The following is a 22057-nucleotide window of genomic DNA, read 5'->3' on the forward strand; positions in this document are numbered from 1 at the left end:
CAATAGCATCCTTTTAATCAGAATTTTTACAGGCTGTCTGCATAGGCACTGAACCACCGACAGCTGTTCGAGTCCATTGACTTAGAGCCTGACCATTCACTTTTACATTTGCACCAAAATCAAACAGTCCCTGCAATAGTGACTGAAATCAGAAAAGGAAAGAAAGGGAACAGATAACAAAGCAGTTGACTTTCCCTTCTGTGGGAATGGTCACTGCAGCTGAGGTGATGGTATCGCTTAATGACTAATCACACATAGACATCAATCACAGAAAATGAGAAAGAGAACAGGATGCCAAGTAAGTAACTGGTTTGAGAGTGACAGTTATGTCCTACCCAGGAAGAGAGATCCCAACAAAGACCTCGAAAAATGGATGACCCATCTGTTCAGATTGGACCCTGCAATACTGCTGCCACTGGAGGGAGTGCTGTTGTGAAGAACTGTCTGTATTCTGTTGTGAATGGTATAGTGGATGGAATTTCCTCCCAGACCTTTGGCTACAGCTGTACTCTTCATTGCCAGATGGTTTACAGCCAGTGTATGTGACTGATTTACTCCTTCCTTAAATCACATGTCAGAAGTGTCAATAATTTATCCCTATCTGGTGAGGGATCCCGACGGCTGAGTTCTTCTTGAGCTCTACAGTATTTGGAGTGTCCCACAACCAAGCATTGGCTAGGAGCCTTGCCTTTGAGGCACTGGAGGTTTGACAACCATACACAAAGGTAAAGGCTCAGGTCATGGCTGCGCTGTTAGAAGAGGCATAGAGCTAAGTCCCATTTCCAGGTTGACACTGATGTTATAGAAAGGGAGTTGAAGACTTCACAGTGCTCTTCAGGGCCTCTTCTGTAACCTGAGGGTCCTGTCTTTCAGCAAAACTCATCTGAATGTGCCAGGCTGAATTACTGCTGTGAGTATAATTTTTGCTCAATTCACATACACAGTCAATGCACCAATACTATGTAATTACATTGCATCCCTTGCACTTTGGGATAAGTCAACTATCAAAGGAACAGGGCTGTTCTGTTCTGTTGGGTTTATGACCTGGCTGTGAGTCTGCGAAGGACCACAGTGATATTAAGCAACAGGAAGCATAAAATTGCATTGCTTGCTTGCCTGCTTACCTGCTGACTAGTCAGACTTGCAGCTTGTCATTATTTCTGTATCTGTAAGAGCTTTCTTAAGCTAGGTAGGGCATGATTATTTAGAGAATTAGAATGAACCATTTGAAATGCATCTTGTGAAAGTTAAATATGATTCCACTGTTATTATGGGCCTTTTCTCAAGTTCTGTTATCATAATTACACTGTGGAGATGCTATAAGAGAAGTGGGGGTGAAAGAGGACAACTGATGGACATGAGCAGCACTAAACTCAAAATTTTCTATGTCTGAAAACATTTTAAGAGGTCTAATCTTTTGAGGTGAGTAGAATATGTATTACTAGTTGAAGTTTTCATACTTGAGATCTTTGCAAGTCTGGCTGTTGAGTGCCTGAACTTAGGCACTCAAAGATCAGCCAAAAAACTTTGGGAAATTCTAGGAAGAAATATATGAAAAGGGTATTGAGATTGAACTGTTCTTAAATTATAACCAGAAGGAGCCTAAATGCACTCCCCTGAGCCAGACACTGGCTTACTGCGTTATTCTGACAGCTCTGCAGGATAACTCAACAAAGTGGTGATGCTGGTACTATAATGCCTTGGGAAGTGACCCAGGGATGAGACTTCTGCATTACAGTATATTTCAGGATCATTTAAACATGGCAGCTGTAGGGGCCAGATCCTGATCTGCAGACCCTTCTTGCTAACCCCACCTGCATGTATGAGCACATGGACTTGCACAAACACTTCTGGCAGCTCAGCAGTTGCCAAGCTCTGCTTGCTGGCTCTGGGATCTCTGCTGCTGGATGGAGGCAATGGGAATGATGTGCCATTGTTGCCCCTTGAGGATGGGAGAAATGTTTGTATATGAGGAAGAGGGAGAAATAGAGGAGTGACTGTGAGGAGGAGTAACTTACTCCCTCCAGCATGCTGTTGCTTGTCCCTCCTGGTCTCCAGAGGCAGCATGGGCTGCATGCCTGCCTTCTGCTGTGGACTCCAGCCATTGTCCTCCTCTGCTCTAGGAAAAGGCAACAGTCAACTGGACCTGCTGCCCAACCTGCAAGCTGCCAAAGGGACCAGGCCAGCACACCAATAGGCCATTCTGCCCCAAATCTGACTAGTACCATGCAGAGAGTCCTTCAGACAAATTTTGTTTATTTGTTTTCAATGTAGACTGAGACAACTGGCTAAAAATATCCAGCAAGAGACTAAGAAGGGGAATAGGGAAAAAAAAATGGGAAATGGGCTATCAGATAGAACCTGTGAACATGCCAGTTCAAATGGCTTCTTGCTGGCATCCTCAGTCCCATTGCCCTAGCAGCACCATGGTTTCAAACAACTCTGCTCATTTTCTGAACAGTGACTCTGTAGAACTCATGGCATGGTTCAAATGAAAAGGAAATTATACAAGTAAAAAGAAAAACATGTTAATGCAATATATACAGGTCTCTGGAAACACAGTAGCATCAAACTTGGCAGACAGAAACCTAGCCTTCTAGCCATGAGGCTAACTTGAAAAGGCCTATTATTTATTCACATAGCGCATTCACATAGGTCCACAGGACCCGTCAGGGGAAAGAAGTGGCAATGATGAATAATGCACTCCTGCTAGTGATATCACCAGCTCAACCTTCTACACAGACAATTCACTCTTCCTTCAGCCTCCACAGGCTGTTCCTGGACCTGCATGCAGGCTTCAGAGACCTTTTGAGAAATGACTTGGTAAGTCAGAAAGGGCAGAGGGCATTTTTTTCTGTGAAAACTAAAAGGAAAGGAGCCTACCTGGGTTCTGTGGGGGTGATGGAAGAGGGGGGTGAAGGAGCAGCTGGAGCATTGCTTTTTAGTACAGATGACTGCATGCTTCCATCTACCTGGGGATGCTGACAGGTCCTATGCCACCTGTATTTGAAAATATGCCCACACTGCCAATCCAAGCCCCTGGCTTGTCCTAGTGGGCCAGCTGAAGGCTAGAACACTAGCACTTGGGGAACTGCAGTCACCCTGCTTGTCTAACTGCTGGAAAATTCCTATTTCTCCACCAGTACCCTTCCTGACTCCACCATCCAGGCCCAGCATCCCTTGCTGAACTCACCTCTTCACCGTGCGGAGCAGGGTAGATCGTGCCTCATTGTGGAAGGTGATGATGAGACTGGTAGCTGGCAAGTCAGAGTCATAGCGTACAGAAGTGCACCTGCAACACAGGAGAGCAGAAGTGTAAGACAAACATCACTCAGCAGCAGCCACTGCAGCAATGTACCTAGAACTCCTAAGAAGAGAGTAATATGCTAAAATCAGAAACAGCACAATTGAGCTGCAGCAAGGGAGGCCTCAGCAGATCTTGTACCAAGGTTGGCAGAGCTTAAAAAGAACTGTGCCTGTTGAAAGGCAGTTTTGAGGCTGTGATACCTAAGCCTGCAAAGGTGCACACTAAGGAGGGCATGTGGGTTTTACAGTGAGAAAAGATTCAACAGCATGGACTCTAGTCCCTGGATTTACCTGTGATTCACATAAAATCTTGTTTATTCATGCACAGGACATGCATATGCTGAGGATGCATGGAGCTGGTACACCCAGGCATCACCGCATAAAGCACTTCACATTCTTTGGATATTGAACTTTACAGAAAGGAAAACACAAGCTAGAGCTGTGATCTGCATTGGGGAGTTGCTGAGGTTCAACACTAACAGCTCAGCGGGCAGTGAAGAGCAATTCCTTATGTCTTCCCATCTGACTTTGTAATGTTAGGTACATACATACATTCTCACAATCAGAACTAAGGATTTGTGGAGAACAAAGTTTCTGTGAGGGGAACAACTCACAAATGTGAATCCTGAATCCAGTTCTGGCAGGTGCTAAGTATGGCAGATTTGGGCTGATCTGCTCCTCCAAAGTGTCTGCCTTCTTAACTTCCAGCCAGGGTAAAACTGCAGTCAGCCAGCACTAATTCCCTGTCTGATGAAGAGTCCACACCTGTTTTTAACAATTCAAGGCCACGCATAGACTGAATCCATCCTGGGAGGGAATACAAATCACTTCTTAGAGCCACTAATTGTATTTCCACATTTACTTACTATTCTTTTATGGTTATTGCTAAACTGTTACTGTTTTTATCATCACATTTGATCCTACTGGTTTATGACTTTTTCATTGCAATGTTTTATTAAGGGGACAGCAGCTTCATACAACAGTTTATAAACATATGAAGAAACCTTTGATAAAGACTCAAGTGAAAATATGAGACCAGACATGAAACATACCATATTTATTATTGTTTCAAAATAACTCTATGATGTAATGCATACAAAATGCATTGAGGAATCAGGAAGTGGAAAAGCAGAAGAGGCTCATGTATGTGTTATTTGAGGAAGTCATCCAAAGAATTCAGCATTACTAGAGCACCACAGAGGACAAGGACAAGGTTTGCACTTGAAAGTTGACCCTGTCTTTGCTTTGGATCAAAGAAACAGCTACATACTAAGGCAGAAGGAACTTGTAGGATATGGAGTCAAGTACGTCCGTGCTCTGCTTGGGTGCCTGAAGAAAAATTAGCAAGTTAGTGACCTACTGACTCCCCCGATTCCTTAAACACAGAGCCAGGTCCACAATATAACTTCTATCAGCTGAAATAAGTCTTCATCCTGAGTTGCCATCCCAGCAACTATTCCAATATCATTATAAGACAAGATACTCAAACACAGTTCCCTCATTCTCCAACTGCCACTCCTTTAAAGGGGAGGAACATGGAAATAGGTTTATTTGTTCTGATTATATACTACTTTGGACTCCCCATTGCTCAAGGGGATCCTTGCAAAGCTGGGTCTGAAATGGCCATACATTTGCTGGGGATTACATATATGCTGCTCTTCAGACTGAAGTGCACGGATGAGGCTTTGCACAAAAAGCATGCTCTGCATGCTAATGCAGATCAAAATAAACAATAACTCACCTTTGAAGTGAGCTGGTTTTCGGCCAGAACATGACAGCAGATTAACAGAAAACAGCAATTCTGCATTGCAGAGAGACTTGTCAGTACCACAGGACATGGCACTGCTGCCTCCAAGTCACTAGAAAACCAATCCCAAGTACTATGCTGGGGAACAGGAGCACAAGACTTGGATCCTACAACCAAGGTCCCGACTGCTTCTCTTCATAAGGACTCTGATGGCTGTCAGTGCTGGCAGGCTTACAAAGCTCCATGTCTCCTGACATCCCTTTCACAGTTTCAATCAAGTTAGATGCCTGGTTTCCTGTTCCCAGCAGCTGTTGCTTTACAATCACAGACAGGGTCTAGGACTTAAGTAGTCTGTGTGACACTATCCTATCCCTATCAAACTCACACTTTTCAAGATACAGCATTACCTTTTTGTACTCCAGAAACTACATTACTTGAGCACTATTAGCAATTTAAGGATGAGTTTATTCAGCTGAATAAATTCACCCCCATTGAAATAAGGAGAGAACAACAGGACTTCGCAAGCCATCAAACTGTAGTTGCATGTTAGTTTTATCCCCACCCCAGCAGCCTTCATCCAAACAGTAATGTTCAGGCTGGAAAGAAGGCACCAAACCAGCTTCAGACAGCCAGGAGACAACAGGTGATGAACACTAGAGTAAAGCAAAACTGCAACAAAGGTATACTTTGCAGCCAGGAGAGGGAAGCCATGATTGTGAGGGGACTTGTGCAAAAAACAACTGTCAGATGAATAATATGAGCTGTAATGGAGGAACTGTGCTAAAAAAAGTTGATGCTTGGACCTGGAAAAAGAGATGCTAGGAAGGTCACAGGCTGGGGCTGAATTAGTCAAAGGTCTCAGAGCATTTGAGACCCTTCCAGATTAACCATCTAATTCAGTGAAGTAATGGGCCAATGTTGGCAAAGAAAAACCCCAAACATCCTTGGTCAACATTGCAGAACAACACAGGAGGACAGTGGTCTCCCTGCCCCAAGCAGCAGCCATGGCTTAGAGCAAGGGCTGCAGGGTACCTGTAGTGCCTGGTGTCCCGAATGAGTCGATCGCTGCTGAGTCTGTCGCTCTCCAGCTGATTAAAAGCGTGCTGGCGGTAAGGGTCTTCTCCAGCCTTCAGCTGCTTTGAGGACAAATAAGCCTTTTCATCAAAACCCCTCCGGCTGTTCTTCTCTCCTTGGGGAGTCCGCGTCATCTAGAGCAGACACAAGCATCAGAGCATCAGGGAGAGCCGCCTACACATGGTTAGACACAGATAATAAGTTCAGACATTGCCACACATCTGTAAGTGGCTCAGGTATGGAGAAAAGACACGATAGGCAAGAGCTTGGAAATGAGAGCAGGAAACCTTCATAGACTGGGTTTTATAATTGCCTTCTCTGAGGAAAATTGCAGGCCTCACTATCCTTGCCGACTGGGTTTGGGACGAAAGCTGATGTTCCTGATAGCACAGGCAGAGCCAAATTCCCTTTAGCACTTGTTACAGAGAATGTGTGAGGCTGCAGACATTCGGAAATCCTTCCAGGAGATGCACGTTTGAGAGCAGTCTCCAGCCAAGGTGGCTGAAACACAGTATTTTGAGGAAAAACAGTTTCAGCCTTTTGACAATCACTATTTCATACAAACACAGAGGCAGCTGATTTAACAAGTTCCCTGCTGTGCCTTGCCCAGATTTTCCCAATCTCACAGAAGTCCGTGATACAGTTCAAAGCTGCACGTGACTGTCCTCAGTACCCCACAAGAGTTAAAATGCCTGAGCCATCCCTCTCCTCTCCTAATTTTCCTCTAGCTTTCTGAGGCCATAGAGTCAGTGCAAAACCATCACCTAAAAACCATTCACTAGTGTCACCAGGGGAGAGGACAGGCACAGCTCTGGCCCATGCTGAACTCAGGAGATTTTGGTTGGAAACAACATACAAACTTTAAAATACTGGACTATAAAGCAATCGGGATTGTTCATACAATAGAAGTAGTTTAACAAATTGTCTGTGGTAGCCGTTTGGTAGACCAAGTCTCAAAGAAGCCATAAAATACTCCCAGCCTTGTGCAAGGGAGTGCTGGAGCTCCCTAAAACTGCTGCAAGAGGCAAATACTGGCACATACACGTCTCATTCAAAGCACTGGATAATCCTCAGATCTTGAGATCATTCTATGTAAAATAGTTTGGATACCCTCTAATACCAGCCTTGATCACATTTCTCCCTCTGCTAAAGAGCTCCTTTTAGGAGTTATAGAGGGCAAGAGATCAGAGAGTGGTCCCCAGTATCACACAACATTTTGCTTGAGCCATCTTAGTGGGCTGGGAAAGAATTCAAGAGACCCACCACCACAGCAAATTCCTTAAGAAAGAGAGTGCTTAGAAGAGCTTACATATCTCCAACTTTCTCTGAGAAAGACTACCTTGCAGTGCAGACAGCCCTAGGAGAACCAGGATGTTGGATAAGATGGCAAATGAAATTCAGCATGGAGAAGTGTAAGATAAGAAACATTAGAAAAAAAAAATTGAACTACTCATGTACATTGATGGATTTCAAATGAATCATGACCACTCAGGTTACAGATCTGAGCATCCCCATGAAATGAATGCTCAAATGAAACCCTGCACTCGGTCTGCCAAGATGGGAAATACAGCAAATTGAGTGCACTGCAAATGGAACAGAGAAAACTGAAACCATTGTGAACAATTATTCGAATCAGTGACAACTCAGCAGCTGTGGCCAGAGCACAAGTTTTGTCAAGCCTGTCTCTGGAAGGAAGCTACTGGAGGATGAAGAGAAATGAGAGGTTAGGACTATTCCATTTGGAGAGAAGATGAATGAAGTCAGAAAAAAAATGAAGATGGCCCATAAAATTATGCCTAATACAGCCAAAGTCAGCCTGATGCTCATATTTCCCCTTCTTACCATACAAGAATAAGGGAAACGTCTTTTCACAGGGAAAAAATGTGCTCCTATTTTCAACACAAAGAAACTCCTTCAACCAGTGCACAACCAAGCCTATGCTTATGGTGTAGGACACACATAGGTATACTCCAGTGGATAAGTCTGCCTCTGTTCCGCTCCTCCAGGCAGAGAATGCCCTGCTCTGCCACTCCTTCTCAAGGCCGCCATCCTCTCCCACCTCTTGCAGCCATCACCACCACAACCCCACCAACCAGGCATGTCACTGGGTTACAGTAACATCTCAGTTACTTTTATGGCTGGTTTCACAGCCTGCTACCTAGAATCTCCCTCGAAATCGTATTTTCAGGATGATGAGAAAAATAATTACTTTCATACCTCTAAAAACTGAAATGTTTTCTTTCTCTAAATCATACTAGGAATTTTGTCAAACTTAGCTTCCATTTCTCTTTTTCCTTTCACCCTAGAAAACAATGCTGATTTGCAGCAAAAGCCCAGCTTATCACATGCCTTTAAATATTTTGCAGTCACTCGCCTTCTGCTACTTATGTCTCCCTGAGGCCCCGGAAAAGTAACACCTCATTTTGGTTTATATTGCCAGGAACATACTAGAAAATGCTGGAACTGGCAATAAATTTTCAGGAGACATTTTTCTCAGGGCGGTGCAAAGGCTGGGGACTTCTCATGGTGTGGAGCAGGGTCTGGCAGCCAGGGACCATCCCAACTCCCCAGCCAGAAGTTGAGCACCAGCGAGGGGCACCAGGGCAGCCCCAGCCCCGGGTATTGGGGGACAGGATGGGATGGGGGACCTCTCTGGGGACGGGATGGGATGGGGGCCCCAGGCAGGCAAGGCTGTTGGGAGGTGGAGACCAGCCCTGCTGCAGTGTCACTGGGGCAGGGGCTGAGAGACCCTGGGGTCCTGGCCATGGGCAGGGTGGGGAAAGTCTCAGGGGGCTGACATGGGCTCCTGGGCCATGGGCAAGGTGGGGAGAGTCCTGGGAAGTGAGCAGGGACATGACTAGTGACCTCAAGGCCATGATACCTTTAAACTTGAACTATCAGGGATAATTCCTCTAGATACTATGGTTCTTACATAGCTTATACATCAAACAGTGGTAGAAGAGCACTTGGAATTGATTGTCAGTTAAGAAGTAAGTCCCACTTGTAGTTTATCTCAGACAGTATCTCTTTGTGCTCTCTTCAAACAGGCGGAAGAGAAGTTGCAGGGGATGATAGCTAGGAGGGTCTGGCTTCAGCTTCCAGAAAGGCAGCTAATCAATAGATAATCAACAAGTAATCAAACATTCATCTATGAGCACCATGAAGATAACAAAGTAATAAATAACAGCCAACTGAGATTTGTCAAGACCGATCACATCAGATCCACATAATTTTCTCCTGTGATGGAGTAATCAGGCTCAAGGGTGTGGAAAAGTAAGAGATAAGATACTTCATGACTTTGATAAGGTTTTTGATATGGGCTGTTAAGATGTTGTCATTAGCGAGCTAGAAAAATAATAGTCTGGGTAAAACTACTGAAGAATGGGTGAAATGGTTTGGAAAACCACTGTCTGAGCAGAATTATTAGCTGTTCACTGCCAGAGCAGTGGTGAGAGCAAGTCTTAAGGGTTTGTTCTGGATCCAGCACCATTCACTATTTTCATAAGTACCTTGGATATTCAGAGTATGTATGTCAAATCCATAGGAAATCCAGAAAAAATGTCAGACACATTAGGTAACAGGATGAGAATTCAAAATTATCTCAATATGTGGGAAAAAAATGTCTGAAAACAGTAAATCCAATTCAATAGGGGCACCACAGACCCCTACAGTTCATCAGGTAATGTAATTACACACTCTCTATCCCTATGCTTGAGGCTGGGACAACAAGGTGGAGTTCGGGCAGCGGAAGACCCCAGTTCCTTATGACTGATGCTCTGTGATAGATCAAAAAAAAAAAAAAAAGAAGTGCTATACGAAAGCAGAAATAAAGATGAATAGGCACTGGAAATGTGAGTGTCTAGACTAGGGATTAGAAAACAGTTTGCACAAATTAAGTTTTGTCCCAAACACTGCTGAGGCATCCAACAAAATTTGCATATCAAAATTTCAGGAAATACTCTAAACCTTCTAATCTTATTCTGCCCTTTTTCATTTTCATAAATGCTTTTCCCTTTCAGTGACAGAATGGACTCAGATGTACTTCTGCTGTTGAAAGTGTGTTCTTATTTGTGTTTTGACACAGTTCAATAGACCAGACACTAGTTAAATAGTGAAATTAACTCTGTTAGCGAGGGATTAAGGGTAAGGAATGAATGCCATGCACATCTATGAAAACTTGAGAAACTCATTTCTTGACTAACACAGAGATATTCCTCTAGGCCTGATTCCTTGTGAAATAGTAAGACTATAATACAGACTGTGCCATTCACCTCTGCGCATTGTCACTGTCTGCCACCAGACACAGGCACACCAACTGCCACATTGTGCTAACGGCCACTAAAACCAGAGCTGGGGAATTCAGGGCCCCAAGATGCATTTTTTTAACAGCAGGTTTGGTCAAATTCAAAAAGAATAACTGTGCTGGTTTAAAGGTAAACCAGTAGGGGAAATGAATCCAACTCAAAAGAGAGATTATAAATCAGAATAACAATTTAATAAAATAATACAATAAGTATGATTATACAGACAAATAATTGGTTTTAACCCACAAAACCCAAATGTATAACCCAGCACCCTGGGGCATGAACAGAGTGGTGTTCCTTGGGCCCCCTGAGTCCAAAGTAAAAGGAGAGGGAAAAACCTGCTGGTGAGAGTGCTGTTGCAGTCTGGTCAAGAGTGGTGATTGCAGTCCGGTCGAGAGTGGTGGTCTGCAGTTTGGTTGAGAGTGGTAGTCTGCAGTCTTCCTCTGGATCCCATGAGTGGTTAAAAAAATTCCAAGACTCCAAGATTATATATTCTCCAGTTCAGGCAGGAATGCCCAGTACTTCCCTCAGGGTGGGGAGTTCCACAGTGGGTGTGAGGACAGGGGGCACCCTCCTATCTCGCAGGCCTCTTAACACCCGGTTTATAGCCTGAGGAGTCAGGCTGCTCTGGGCAGAGGGTGTAAATAGTCTATTGATACCAGTTTCTGGGAAATGGCATGGAAGGCTATAGAATACATAGTTTTGGGTTACATCCATACACTGATGAACTGGTCCCAGCTGTTCTAACTAGGACAATAACCATACCCCACAGGTTACGAAGAATTGTTACTTAATTAGAGTAAGGTATGCAAAACTCTCAGAGGTAAATGCAATTAATAATTTTACAGTTACTGTAAACTTAGTCCAATAGCAGTTTTATGTGAGACGATGTATACTTTGCAGTTCTTGCACTTCTTACAAGTATTTAGTGCCAGTACAACAAATGGAGCAGGGGTTGCCATGCTTCTCCTTTGTTCTATGCTCATTTTCATGACTGTATCAGCTCTGCCAAACACCCAGAAATGCAAAGCATCAATTCCAAGCCATCCCCAGTAAGTGTCTTTCCCTGGAAGACCTAACTGATCAATTGATCAATATGGACACAAAGCAAACTGGTTTAATGCCAGTTTCAACCCACTGGATTGAGATACAACCTTGCTGGTTGAGCAAATCCTCTTCTTTCAGAGCAAAGGTCAGAGCCAAGTCACCTCTGCAAACCACAGTGGAGCTGCTGGGGCCTGCCTGCATGGTGTGAAATTTTTCTCTGGAAAAATCTAGTTTACTCCACATGCTCCATATGCTGTCCCAGTGACCTGAAGACAAGTCCCAGAGTGGACAAGATGGCACAGCACCACAACCAGCAATGAGATGCTGGGAAGCACAGCAGTGCTTGGGGATGCTACAGAGACAAGTGCTGCTCAACTCTGTAACCCATATGGTGGCACATGGATGGGCTATGAATGGCTCAGAGCAGGACTGAGAGCTACAGCAACTCCCCAGAAATTCCCAGGCAGCAAGCTACTCTCTATGGGCTGAACCTGCAAGATAAGGTGAGCTGAATACCTGTTGCCAAAAGCACTTGTTTTAGAGGGTGTGTTGCATTTCCAGTTGGGGTTAGGAACCTCAGTGCGCACATGGCTTTTGTTATGTCTCACGAAATAGTCTGTACACTTCTCCAAAAAATTTCTCATAGACTTAGAGAGAAAAGCCTGTGCCTGACAGCATAGGGCCTATTTTATTCATGCTTTGTTTAACTGTGCAAAGCATTGTAAACGTGGTTTAGGAACCATGCTCTTATGAAACTTCTACTAAGAAATGTTAATAAAAATTACCACAGTTAAATAGAACCATGTCTGTTCTTCAGAAGTGCTGACAGAGGAGCTCAGAGACCAATTTGAATGTTTCGTTTGCAGCTTGCACAAACTGGAGTAACACAATGGAAGCAGTAGAGCTACTTGATCAGCTATCACAGCAGCTAATTGGTCACAAAAGAATTTCTATCACCATCAACACTGGACAGCCAGCTGCCATTTCCAAATTGGGCTGGAGAGACCAATAGTGGGCTCCCAGCAGAGGCTATTACCAATGCTCTCCGCGAAAAGGCCATGGTCACCAGCAAACAGCACTTCTCCAGGCCCTTTGACAGAGCTGTAGTTGCCAAGGGATGGTAAGACTGAGAAGCAGAGAAGGTCTGCTGGGGCTTGCTTTCCAGTCCTCATGCTTGCCCAAAGGCTTCTCCACCTCCCTATTCTTTTCCACAGTCTCCTGGCATGTATTGCCTTCTGTGCAATTCTCTGTCAACTCTGCAACACTGCATGTCTACTCTCTTCTGTTTCAGCCCTGAAAAACCCTTTCTTTCCATCTCTGCCTCATGGCTAGGAAGTCATGTGATTCCTCAAACATTTTCTGTTTTGTTCTTTTCTTCCCTCATAGTTTTGCCAGACATTGAATTGTTGACAAGGAAAGTGTCGTCAAGAATCTGGCCTGTAAAGGTGGAAATCCTGTGCAAGACAAGAAAGGAGATACAACTACCTTTATGTATTTGTTTTCCATAGCAACTGGTTTTCCACACCCATCAAGTTTGGATGTTACTTTCAGAGCCTCCTCCAAGAGATATAGAAGATGGCACAGTGTTTTCCATGTTAATCCCTACAGCATGGATTAGGTGAACATCACACTCTCCTATGATGTCTGTTACAAGAAGACATGGGTTGTTGGTGAGAAGAATTTAGAAACAGGATGTTGCTGACTTACAGGTCACAACCCTGTCTTGATAGACAAGGCTTGGTCACTAACTTTCAAGCAGACTTGCTGTGGTCTGACAGTGTGAGACCACAGGGAGAGCACCAAAAAAAACTCCACCAAAAAAAACAAGAGCAATTAAATTACTGCCTCTGTCATGAACAGTGGTTCTCTGATAGCTTCACACACTACTACTGTCATCCAACTTCTCAGTATACAGAAAAGTGCAGTCCCAGCTCCTTGTTAAGTACACACAGACTTGCTTCTGAAGCAATGTGGCCTCTGCCTAATGATCCTACTTAGCCATCTCTTTAGTGACTCTGTGGAAAAGCAACCTTGTGATACTTCATCCAGACCCTGCCTGTCCTTGTCTACAGGAGAGAAGAGATGCTTCCAGGAAGCACATCTGGATCACTTTGCCCAGGCCTCAAAAGTATGCAAAGCAGCATGGATTGACAACTAGAGGATGGCCAAAAGTAACACACATTGCACAAGCGCCAGCACTACAGCAGAAATCGGTCTCATTCATTCTGCAAATAGAAGCCCTAAAGAGCATGGGGTACTCGCTGCCTACCGGTTATACTAGCTCAGCATAACACTGCACCAGTTTCACATGCAGGCATTGGCTTCAGCACCAACTAACCCCACTCCATGCCCACACAGATTAACAATCAATGCATAAATCATGCCAACTTGGACTCCCCTCTGAATACAGTCCTGATGTATATTCATTGTACAATGATAACCTGAGAAGCTGGAATTTATTATACAACCTCACATGTTACAGGTGCACAGTACTACTGTTCGTCATGCTCTATGGCTGGCCAAGGCAGATATAGCATATATAGATATAACATATAGCAGGAGATGATTTCTGTAAAGTATATCCATCTTTGATCTAGCTAGGTAATCCTGAATAGACTATGAGTAGTTAGCAAGGGCTAGATCCTATAAAGTCTTGTAGCCCAGTTGCCCAGAGGCAGGAAGACATTGACCATAACTGCAGGGAAGGGACATGATGCCCTAAGGTATCCTTCTGGACATTTGTTTTTAGGAGCCATTGAATAAAGCAAAGCAGTGGAAGCCAGAAGGGCTTCAAAGACAGATGCCTGAGGGCACTCTCTTCCAAATAGCTCAGAGGAAATGGGGCTGTTTGGAACCAGAGGAAATCAGGCTGCTCAGAAGCATAGAGATCCAGATCCCAGATGAGGTAAGGCTGTTCCCAAGGCCCATTTCTCCCCTCAGTTTGAAGTCTAATGCACACAGATGTCCATTATGAAAATTTGAAAAATTATATTACAATTTTTGGGTTTAATATATTTATGACATTCACATACATTGATTTTGTATAAATACCCACATGTCAAGACTCACATACATCTGGCTTCTATGTTCATTCAGTCTTCATCTCATATCCTGGAGTAAAGCCATTTGTTTCCCATTTGGCAAACTTTGTTGTGATATGCCATTTTTGCTCATATAAATCTTCATGCTTTTGTATTTCACTTCAGGAGAAAACCAATGTGGAACACCCCATGAAAAACAGTGAGTGGATGGTCTTCAAAATTGCTGAGTTCCAGAATGAGAGGGGAATGTGAGGTCTCTGGGGTTGCTGTTCCCTGAAACAGCACTTGTTTTCCAAGCACACCTCTCTATATCCGTAAATATCCATGACAACATCTGGTGCCAGAGAGAAGACAGACAGGACAGTACACTATTTGAATATCTAAGGGACTTGACCATTCATGCTGGCACCCACACCAAAACAGCAGCATTGTCAGAAAGAGGTCCTAGTGGGTAGCTGGGGACACTGTGCCGCTGGGCACGAAGGTTTTCCACAGAGAAGATGGTCACATGGACATGAAGCTGTCTGCATTCAGACATCTGTTTAGTATCACACAGGAAACCTCCTTAGCAAAAGCCATCTAGGTTACTTACTGTATATAGGAATCATCATGGCTGGGCTTCGCGAACAAAGATTTGGGAAGGGCTCTACCCACATTTGCTACAAGCACACTGGTGGCTAAAAAGGCCAATGTGAGATACACAGGTCAGGAATACTGCTCTGCTAAAGGTTTGTATTTAGAGTAAAAAAGGCACTGTGAGAAGTTGCATTTTTTCTTTTGGAAAAATATCCCAGTCTTCATAAGCATTTAAATATGCAAAGAACGCCCCTGGTTTCCCAGTGATTTTGAATTGGGAAAACAAGGAAGAAAAACGAACAATGTTTTGTTATTTGTCTTCTAAGTGTTAGATGCTCAGTGGCCTCTTAGCTTCTACCTGAACCCTGATTTATAGCACCTGTATCACAACAGACTGACATACAGCATTCTGTATCAAGATAGCTGATGTCCCCACGTTCACCTGGTAGCACCCACAAAACAAATAAGACAGTTCAAATGAAGGTGGTCTAGGTCTTCATAAAACATCAGTCACATGAACTGTGTCTCTCTATGCCCACTCCCCCACCTACGCTGTCTGCACAGACACATGTGTATGTGCCTTCTGCACTGATGTACTAATCTATTCCCTTTGAACTCAAGTGACCTACATTCAGTCCTTTCCTCCCAGTGAATCACAACTGTCTAGAGTGACAGATGCTGACACATATTTTCACAGAAAAGGAGAAAGCAACTTTAGGCCTCATAAGCTGCTAACATAGTACGCAGTGAACTAGTTACCCAAGAGATGAGCAGAGGTCAGCTAGCACTGAGAAGTGGGCACCACTCACTCAAAGCATTTAAGTATTTAAATACATTAAGATTAGGGCTCATTTTCTTTGCCTTCAAGATCACGCTGCAAGGGCTTTTTAGTAAGGCTAGAGAAAGGAAGTTGAAGTACCTTTTTAATCATTCATCCTCAAGGGTTAGAGCTTTAAATGGAGATTAGAAGATTAAGAATAAAATAGCATGGTTTTGCAAGTAGCCAACAGTCACACGCCAAAGAAACACTGTGCCCATGCACAGCTGAGCCAGTAAGACAAGGGGACATTTCAGGACACTTCATAACCCTACCAGGGACAAACCCAGCAGGACGCAAGAATTTCTCCCCATCTTCCAGCAAGGAAAGACTTTTCTCGAATGTGTTTTTGTTAGCAGGTCTTCCTCAAACAATCATGATTTTAAATATCATTCAATTCCACATCAACTTTCTCCTCTCTCTCCATGCTAATTACCAGATAGATTCTGTTACAGCCTTTCATAAATAGCTGCAGCAGGCAGGTGGGAAACACTGCACATCCTTCAGACAGAGCCAGGTGGCAGTCTGGCCTCTGGAGCCACATTCCTGCCTTTGTGCCAGCTGGGCCCAGTACTATGCTGATTCTGGAGGCTAGCCCACAGCCCCAGAGCCTGCACAGACCTTGTCTTCCCAGGAAATCACACTTGAGCAGGACATGACTTTGATGAGTCAGGTAATTTACCACGATGCTCCACATAGCTCTTCCTCACATTAGCTTTTAAACATCACAGAGAAAGGCTTTTGGCAGGACCCACTGGCTGGGAGTCAGACAAGCCCAATATGAAAATGCAACTTGTCTGTAAATGCACAACCAAGCTGACATTAAACAGAGTGACTTAATATAACTCCGCATGTTGCCACTGAATTATGACCTGATTTCTTAGAGAAGTTCAAGAACAACCTTCAGCTCACAAAGTAGACTTGTATTTTGGAGGTTTGAAGCCGTGAGATCTATTCCCAAGGACTGTACTGATATTTCTTCTGTAGTGACAATAGCAATGGTGCATATAGATCCATAATTTATTACAAAAATGAGTCCTTTTGTATAAGACCTTCTTCACTCAGACATCTCCTCTGCCATGCACTCAGTCCTGCAGCATGCAACATTGTTTTCTAACAGTGGAAAAACTCACTGTCTATTTGTCCATGAAGATTTGAAAATATCAGGCTGTTGCCATTTTGTTTAGGAGCCAAATGATATTCCATTATAATTGATTAATTTTTCAGTTATTGCATTGCTCCAATTCCAGGACTCAGCAATCAAATTGAACTGACAAAACCCTCAGAGCCACATTCTGCTCCTGCTTGGGTCCCCATTTGCAAAAGCATTAAATTCACCTCCCCAATAGCAAATTTAATCAAGGATGCATACCAATGAAGAATAATGCAATGGGCTCCTATATGCCTGTCAAATACAAAAAACACCTGTGTTCTGCTATGCAGGCCTCTGTCATTCTAGACTTCAATCACATTTTTAATAGAGGCCTCTTCAACAGCCTCTCAGCTCTGCCATTTAATCACTGTCAACCAGGAAAGAGCTGGGCATATAAGGAAGAGCAGAACCACTGAAGCAGGCATCACAAAGATACACTCAGGACAGGTATGGCACAACACTGCTCATGGAAACGTGCCTGTGCACAAAGTGCCGCAGTCCCTTACACAGCCACTTGTCTCATTCTGCAGGTGCAAACTGCAGCAAAACAAAGTCAGTGATAGCAAGGATCTTTAAAATCCATTACTCAATCAATTCCTGTCCAATACAAAGGGCAGCCATCATCTGACTCTGCACACACAGTGCTCACAGGTCCATACTGTAAGATCATCTTGTAAAGATGCAACTCCTGGGTTATGTTGTTAGGAGAACTCACAGCTTTCCTATTAATAAGATAATTTTTTTGCCTTCATAGTTGCAGAAGAGAAAAAGGTGGATATATAGAAATTCAAAATCCAGAAGGTAAAGAACACAACACTTAATTTTCAAATCAAGTAATGTTTGAATGTTTGTGGTCAGCAATAACAGTGCTACAGAAACCTTGGGCTATAGCTGTTTCCTTGGCCTGGCTTAGCCATAAATTTGATCAGGTTGACTTTGGGAGCTGCTGTTTTTGAGTTCATTTATGAAAAGATATGTCTGATGTTTTTCTCCACATATTCATTCACTTTCAGAATGCTCCCAGAGTCCTGCAACCTGATCCCATTTCCCTCTCATCACACAAAACCTGCACTCCTGACATAACCCCCTCCCTCCCTGACACCCAGATGGCTCCAATCCAGTTGCCAGCTCAGCAGTTTTCACTCTGTGAGCAAGCTTTCACTTTTCAAAGCTCATGTATGGGTCATAGCAAAAACTTGGGTGTCTGTTTCTGGTAGGTGGGGCTGTGATCCTAAACTTTGGCTTCCATAGGAGTGTTGTGTGAGAGTAACCAATACTGTCAAGAAGACAGTTTTCCCTTCTCAAGATCCACAGGATGCTTTTTAAAAATTCTCCTCTTCCAAAGTACGATGGCTGAGTATAACCAGTAGGACTGAGTGACCTCTATTCACATCTTGGGGCAACATAACAGCCTTGCTACCTCCCATGGCCCAAGGAACACCACACAGATCTGTTTCCCCAAAGAGAGAGCACAGCCTCAAAAAGCCACCAGTGCTGTGATGGTCAAAGAATCTTGGCCACACCTTCAGGAGCCTTTCTAAAGATGAATGAAAAATAAACCTAGACATGTCCAGTCCTGTCACTGTTCCATGAAGCCCGCAGGGTTGCTCATGAGGATGAGCTCTCTTTGGTGAGTTCTGCTTTCTTCTCTCAGCACGGAGCTGCATGAAGCACACAGGCTTTATTTGTGTTCAGAAGAATACAATAGGAAAGTCTGAGTGTCTGTAAATGACTAGGGAAATTCAGTGGCAAAACTCCCAGTGACATCAGCAGGACAGAATTTTCACCACAACAAAAATATAAACAATGAGAAACAAACACCCACAGTACTCATCCAAGACTCAGTTTTCTATTACCTTTCAGTCGTTTGGAAAAATCAAACTGCTTAACACACTGAACTTCCCTCTCTATTTGCCCTGGAAAATGGCTTGTGTTTAGAAACCATTTTAACTAATACGTTATAAATGGCCCTCATTACCCAGAAGACAAATAATATATAAATTTCTAGCTGGAGGTTGCAATGGCAAGATAAAGGTTAAAAGCAAAACAGCTTGTTGGGAGACACGGTGTCTGTAACAGAACTCATTTTCTCCCAAACAGAAAAAGATGTTGAGACATTCTTCACATTTCTGGCTTGCTCTTGTTGGGTTTCTGCATTTCTGACTCCACAAGGGAATGTGGAGATGAACAAACATGAACAAAAGAAATGTGCTGACAGGTTTGTTCAAAGTAGATTTAAAAACCCCCAAAAAACCAAAAGCAGAGCTGTGATTGCAAGCGCAGGGACAGACAGCACCAGATGCGAGAGGACTACAAAAGGGGAATAAGAAAGAGAAATTGGCTTGTAATTTTTCATTACACAGTCTGGAATAAGTATTTTTTACTGTAGCTGGTTAGATGTAAAAGGTATTCTGTATAATGAGTCTAAACATGGCAGAACTATGGACCCAGGCAGTGTATTCACTGGCAGTGTATTCACTGGATCCAGAACAGCACCCAGGCAGTGTATTCACTGGCATGCCCTATTCCAGACAGTCTGTCCCTGCCAATGCTAAAGGTGCTTGGACCAGCAACACACCCAATGTCAAGAAAGAGCAATATTCTAAATATTGCTCTGCTCAAATAGCAGAGCACCTTCTAATGAATAAAATATATTTAACCGTTCAAACCTTATTTTTTATTATCACAAAGGCAGCTGCCAGTGAGGTCTCTGCAGCTGCAGGGTGTGAGCCAGAGTGTGCATGGCAGCTCTCATATCCTGAGTAACACTCACTGCTCAAGAACCAGCCAACTGTCAGGACAGCATTTTTCAGTCTTTTCCCTAATTAACAGATGTTTAAGCAACATGTACTGATGAAGGGCTCTTCACAATCTGTCAATATATACAGCTTTTTATACAGTTCTCCTCTCTTGCCCTTTCTTCCCCAAAGCAATATTAAAAGGCATATTTAAGGTTGTAGAGTTAGGCACTCAGCAAAAAGGGCAATCCTGAATTACAAGTGTCAAGCAAAGCTACTTCTACCATGCATGCCTACTAGAAGCATTAATTGGCACAACTGCACATAATTACATGCCCATGTGTGTCCTGATGCAGGAGACCAACCTCCCTGGAGTTCTTCCTCTGCTTCCCTGCAATCACATACAAAGTAGAACGGAAACAAGTGGCATGACAAAAGTGTCCAGATCAATTCCCCAGTGATACCTCACAGTCAGTAGCTTTAATAAATTTGAAGCCTGAAATGGTAGTCAGGCCTGCAACTTGGTCCCAAGGGGAGCCAGAGCAGCAGTAAGCCAGAGAATTCCTTCTTTTCCAAGAGGTGGCTTCCTTTTCACATGCCAGGATCCCTTCAGGATCATCCTCAGAAAGTGTTGCAGAAAAACAAGACCTTTCTAAGGAGGCAGCATTTTCACAGAATCACAGAGTGGGTAAGGCTGGAAGGACCACAATGGGTCATCTGGTCCAACCTTCCTGCTCAAGCACATTGCATAGGATTGCGTCCAGATGGTTCTTGAATATCTCCAGAGAGGGAGACTCCACAACCTCTCTGGGCAATCTGTTCCAGGGCACAGTCACCTGCACAGTAAAGAAGTTTTTCCTCATATTCAGGTGGAACTTCCTGTGCATCAGTTTCTGTCCATTCCCTCTTGTTCTATTGCTCCGCACCACCAAGCGGAGCCTGGATCCATCCCCTTGCCATCCTCCCTTCAGATACTTATACACATTGATAAGGTCCCCTCTCAGTCATCTCTTCTCAAGGCTGAATAGGCCCAGCTCCCTGAGCCTTTCCTCGTAAGAGAGGTGCTCCAGTCCTCTCATCATCCAGGCCTCCAGGTGCATCAGGCCTCTCATCAGAACAGGTCTTTTCCTCTTCTAACATCAGTCTCCACAATTATAGCAGGGTCCCCTACATCTCTGTAATTGCCCTGGTGGAAGTTTCTTCCCTTTTTCTCCTTACCTATTGCCCAGTCCTGCCATACTTCCCGGGAGATGCTTGTGGAGAGGAAGATGGCTTTAGGGGTGCTTTGGAAGAACCTGCTCCATCTCTGCCAGAAACAAAATGCGCTCTGCTGCTGGCACCTTCTGTCTAGTGGGATTTTAACACTGCCCAAAACAGTGTGGAACTGGAAAACAAGAATGAAAACAAAGCAAAACCCAGAACCACTGCACGCACGACTAAGCACCATACCAGCTGAGCTCCCTTTGCCTTCTCCCAGGTCTGCCTTTGAATGTGGTGCTGGAAGCTGCAAATGATACCCGTTTTATCCAACTAGTTTAAGCTCTCTCAAAGCCTGATAGGAGGCCAAGGTGTTCATAAACTCAAACTGCAGGATATTCCAGTGCCAATCCCATAATCAGCCATTTTTGCTTAGCCATAACAGTGCTGCAAAGTGCATTTGGCCGCTCACCTCTCATCGCCTGGGTGGGTAGTGAACAGGCAATGACAGACACACACCAACAGCCTGCTCCTAGCCAGCCTCAAGCATAGGGAGCAGTAGGTCTCATATTTGAAAAGATCCTGAGGTATCATAAACATGCTGCTGTTTCCCTTTACAGCAACATTTCTGTCTCTGATTGCATATGCAACCACCAGGGCACAGGCTATAAAACCCAAGCCTGCAGTTAATACAGAGATCTGTCTGCATTTCTAGATGTTTGTTACCATAGCAGCATCACAGTACTTTTTAGCTTGTTTTGTTGCTTTTGGGTTTTTTTTAAAGCTGCGTTCTTAGCCAGTGCAAACAGAGCCAGTTCCCTGTTATGCAAGAAGGAAATCTCACAGTGTGCTTGTAGATGTGGCAGGGCCTCCTACCTGGGAGCAGGGTGCTAAGAGAAGATGCTCAGCTCCTGCCTTGGTCCCACTGTGATTGAAGGGCTCTGCCACTTCACTCACCAAAGCCATTTCTGATGCTTGCACCCACCATGGTGTTGCTTCCTACCCACACTGATGAGCACCACACCTCTGCACCGCTCACCTCCTGAGGAGCCCTTGT

At 44.0% G+C, this 22057-nt stretch overlaps 1 protein-coding gene across 4 annotated transcripts in view; it reads right to left on the bottom strand.

The window, feature by feature from the left end:
- GALNT16 (polypeptide N-acetylgalactosaminyltransferase 16) overlaps positions 1–22057 on the bottom strand; it is a 75778-nt gene that overhangs the window by 32236 nt on the left and 21485 nt on the right. For 3 of the 4 annotated variants that reach the window (XM_032691775.1, XM_032691774.1, XM_032691777.1), the window contains exons 2-4: positions 6086–6261; positions 5048–5059; positions 3194–3292 (exon numbers count right to left, since the gene is read on the bottom strand). In XM_032691775.1, the coding sequence (XP_032547666.1) occupies positions 3194–3292; positions 5048–5059; positions 6086–6261 (287 nt within the window). The remainder of the gene's footprint in view (positions 1–3193; positions 3293–5047; positions 5060–6085; positions 6262–22057) is intronic. The other variant, XM_032691776.1, reaches the window with a different exon arrangement.

Source organism: Chiroxiphia lanceolata, chromosome 6, assembly GCF_009829145.1.
Source record: "Chiroxiphia lanceolata isolate bChiLan1 chromosome 6, bChiLan1.pri, whole genome shotgun sequence".
In the NCBI taxonomy this organism is placed as follows: Eukaryota; Metazoa; Chordata; class Aves; order Passeriformes; family Pipridae; genus Chiroxiphia; species Chiroxiphia lanceolata.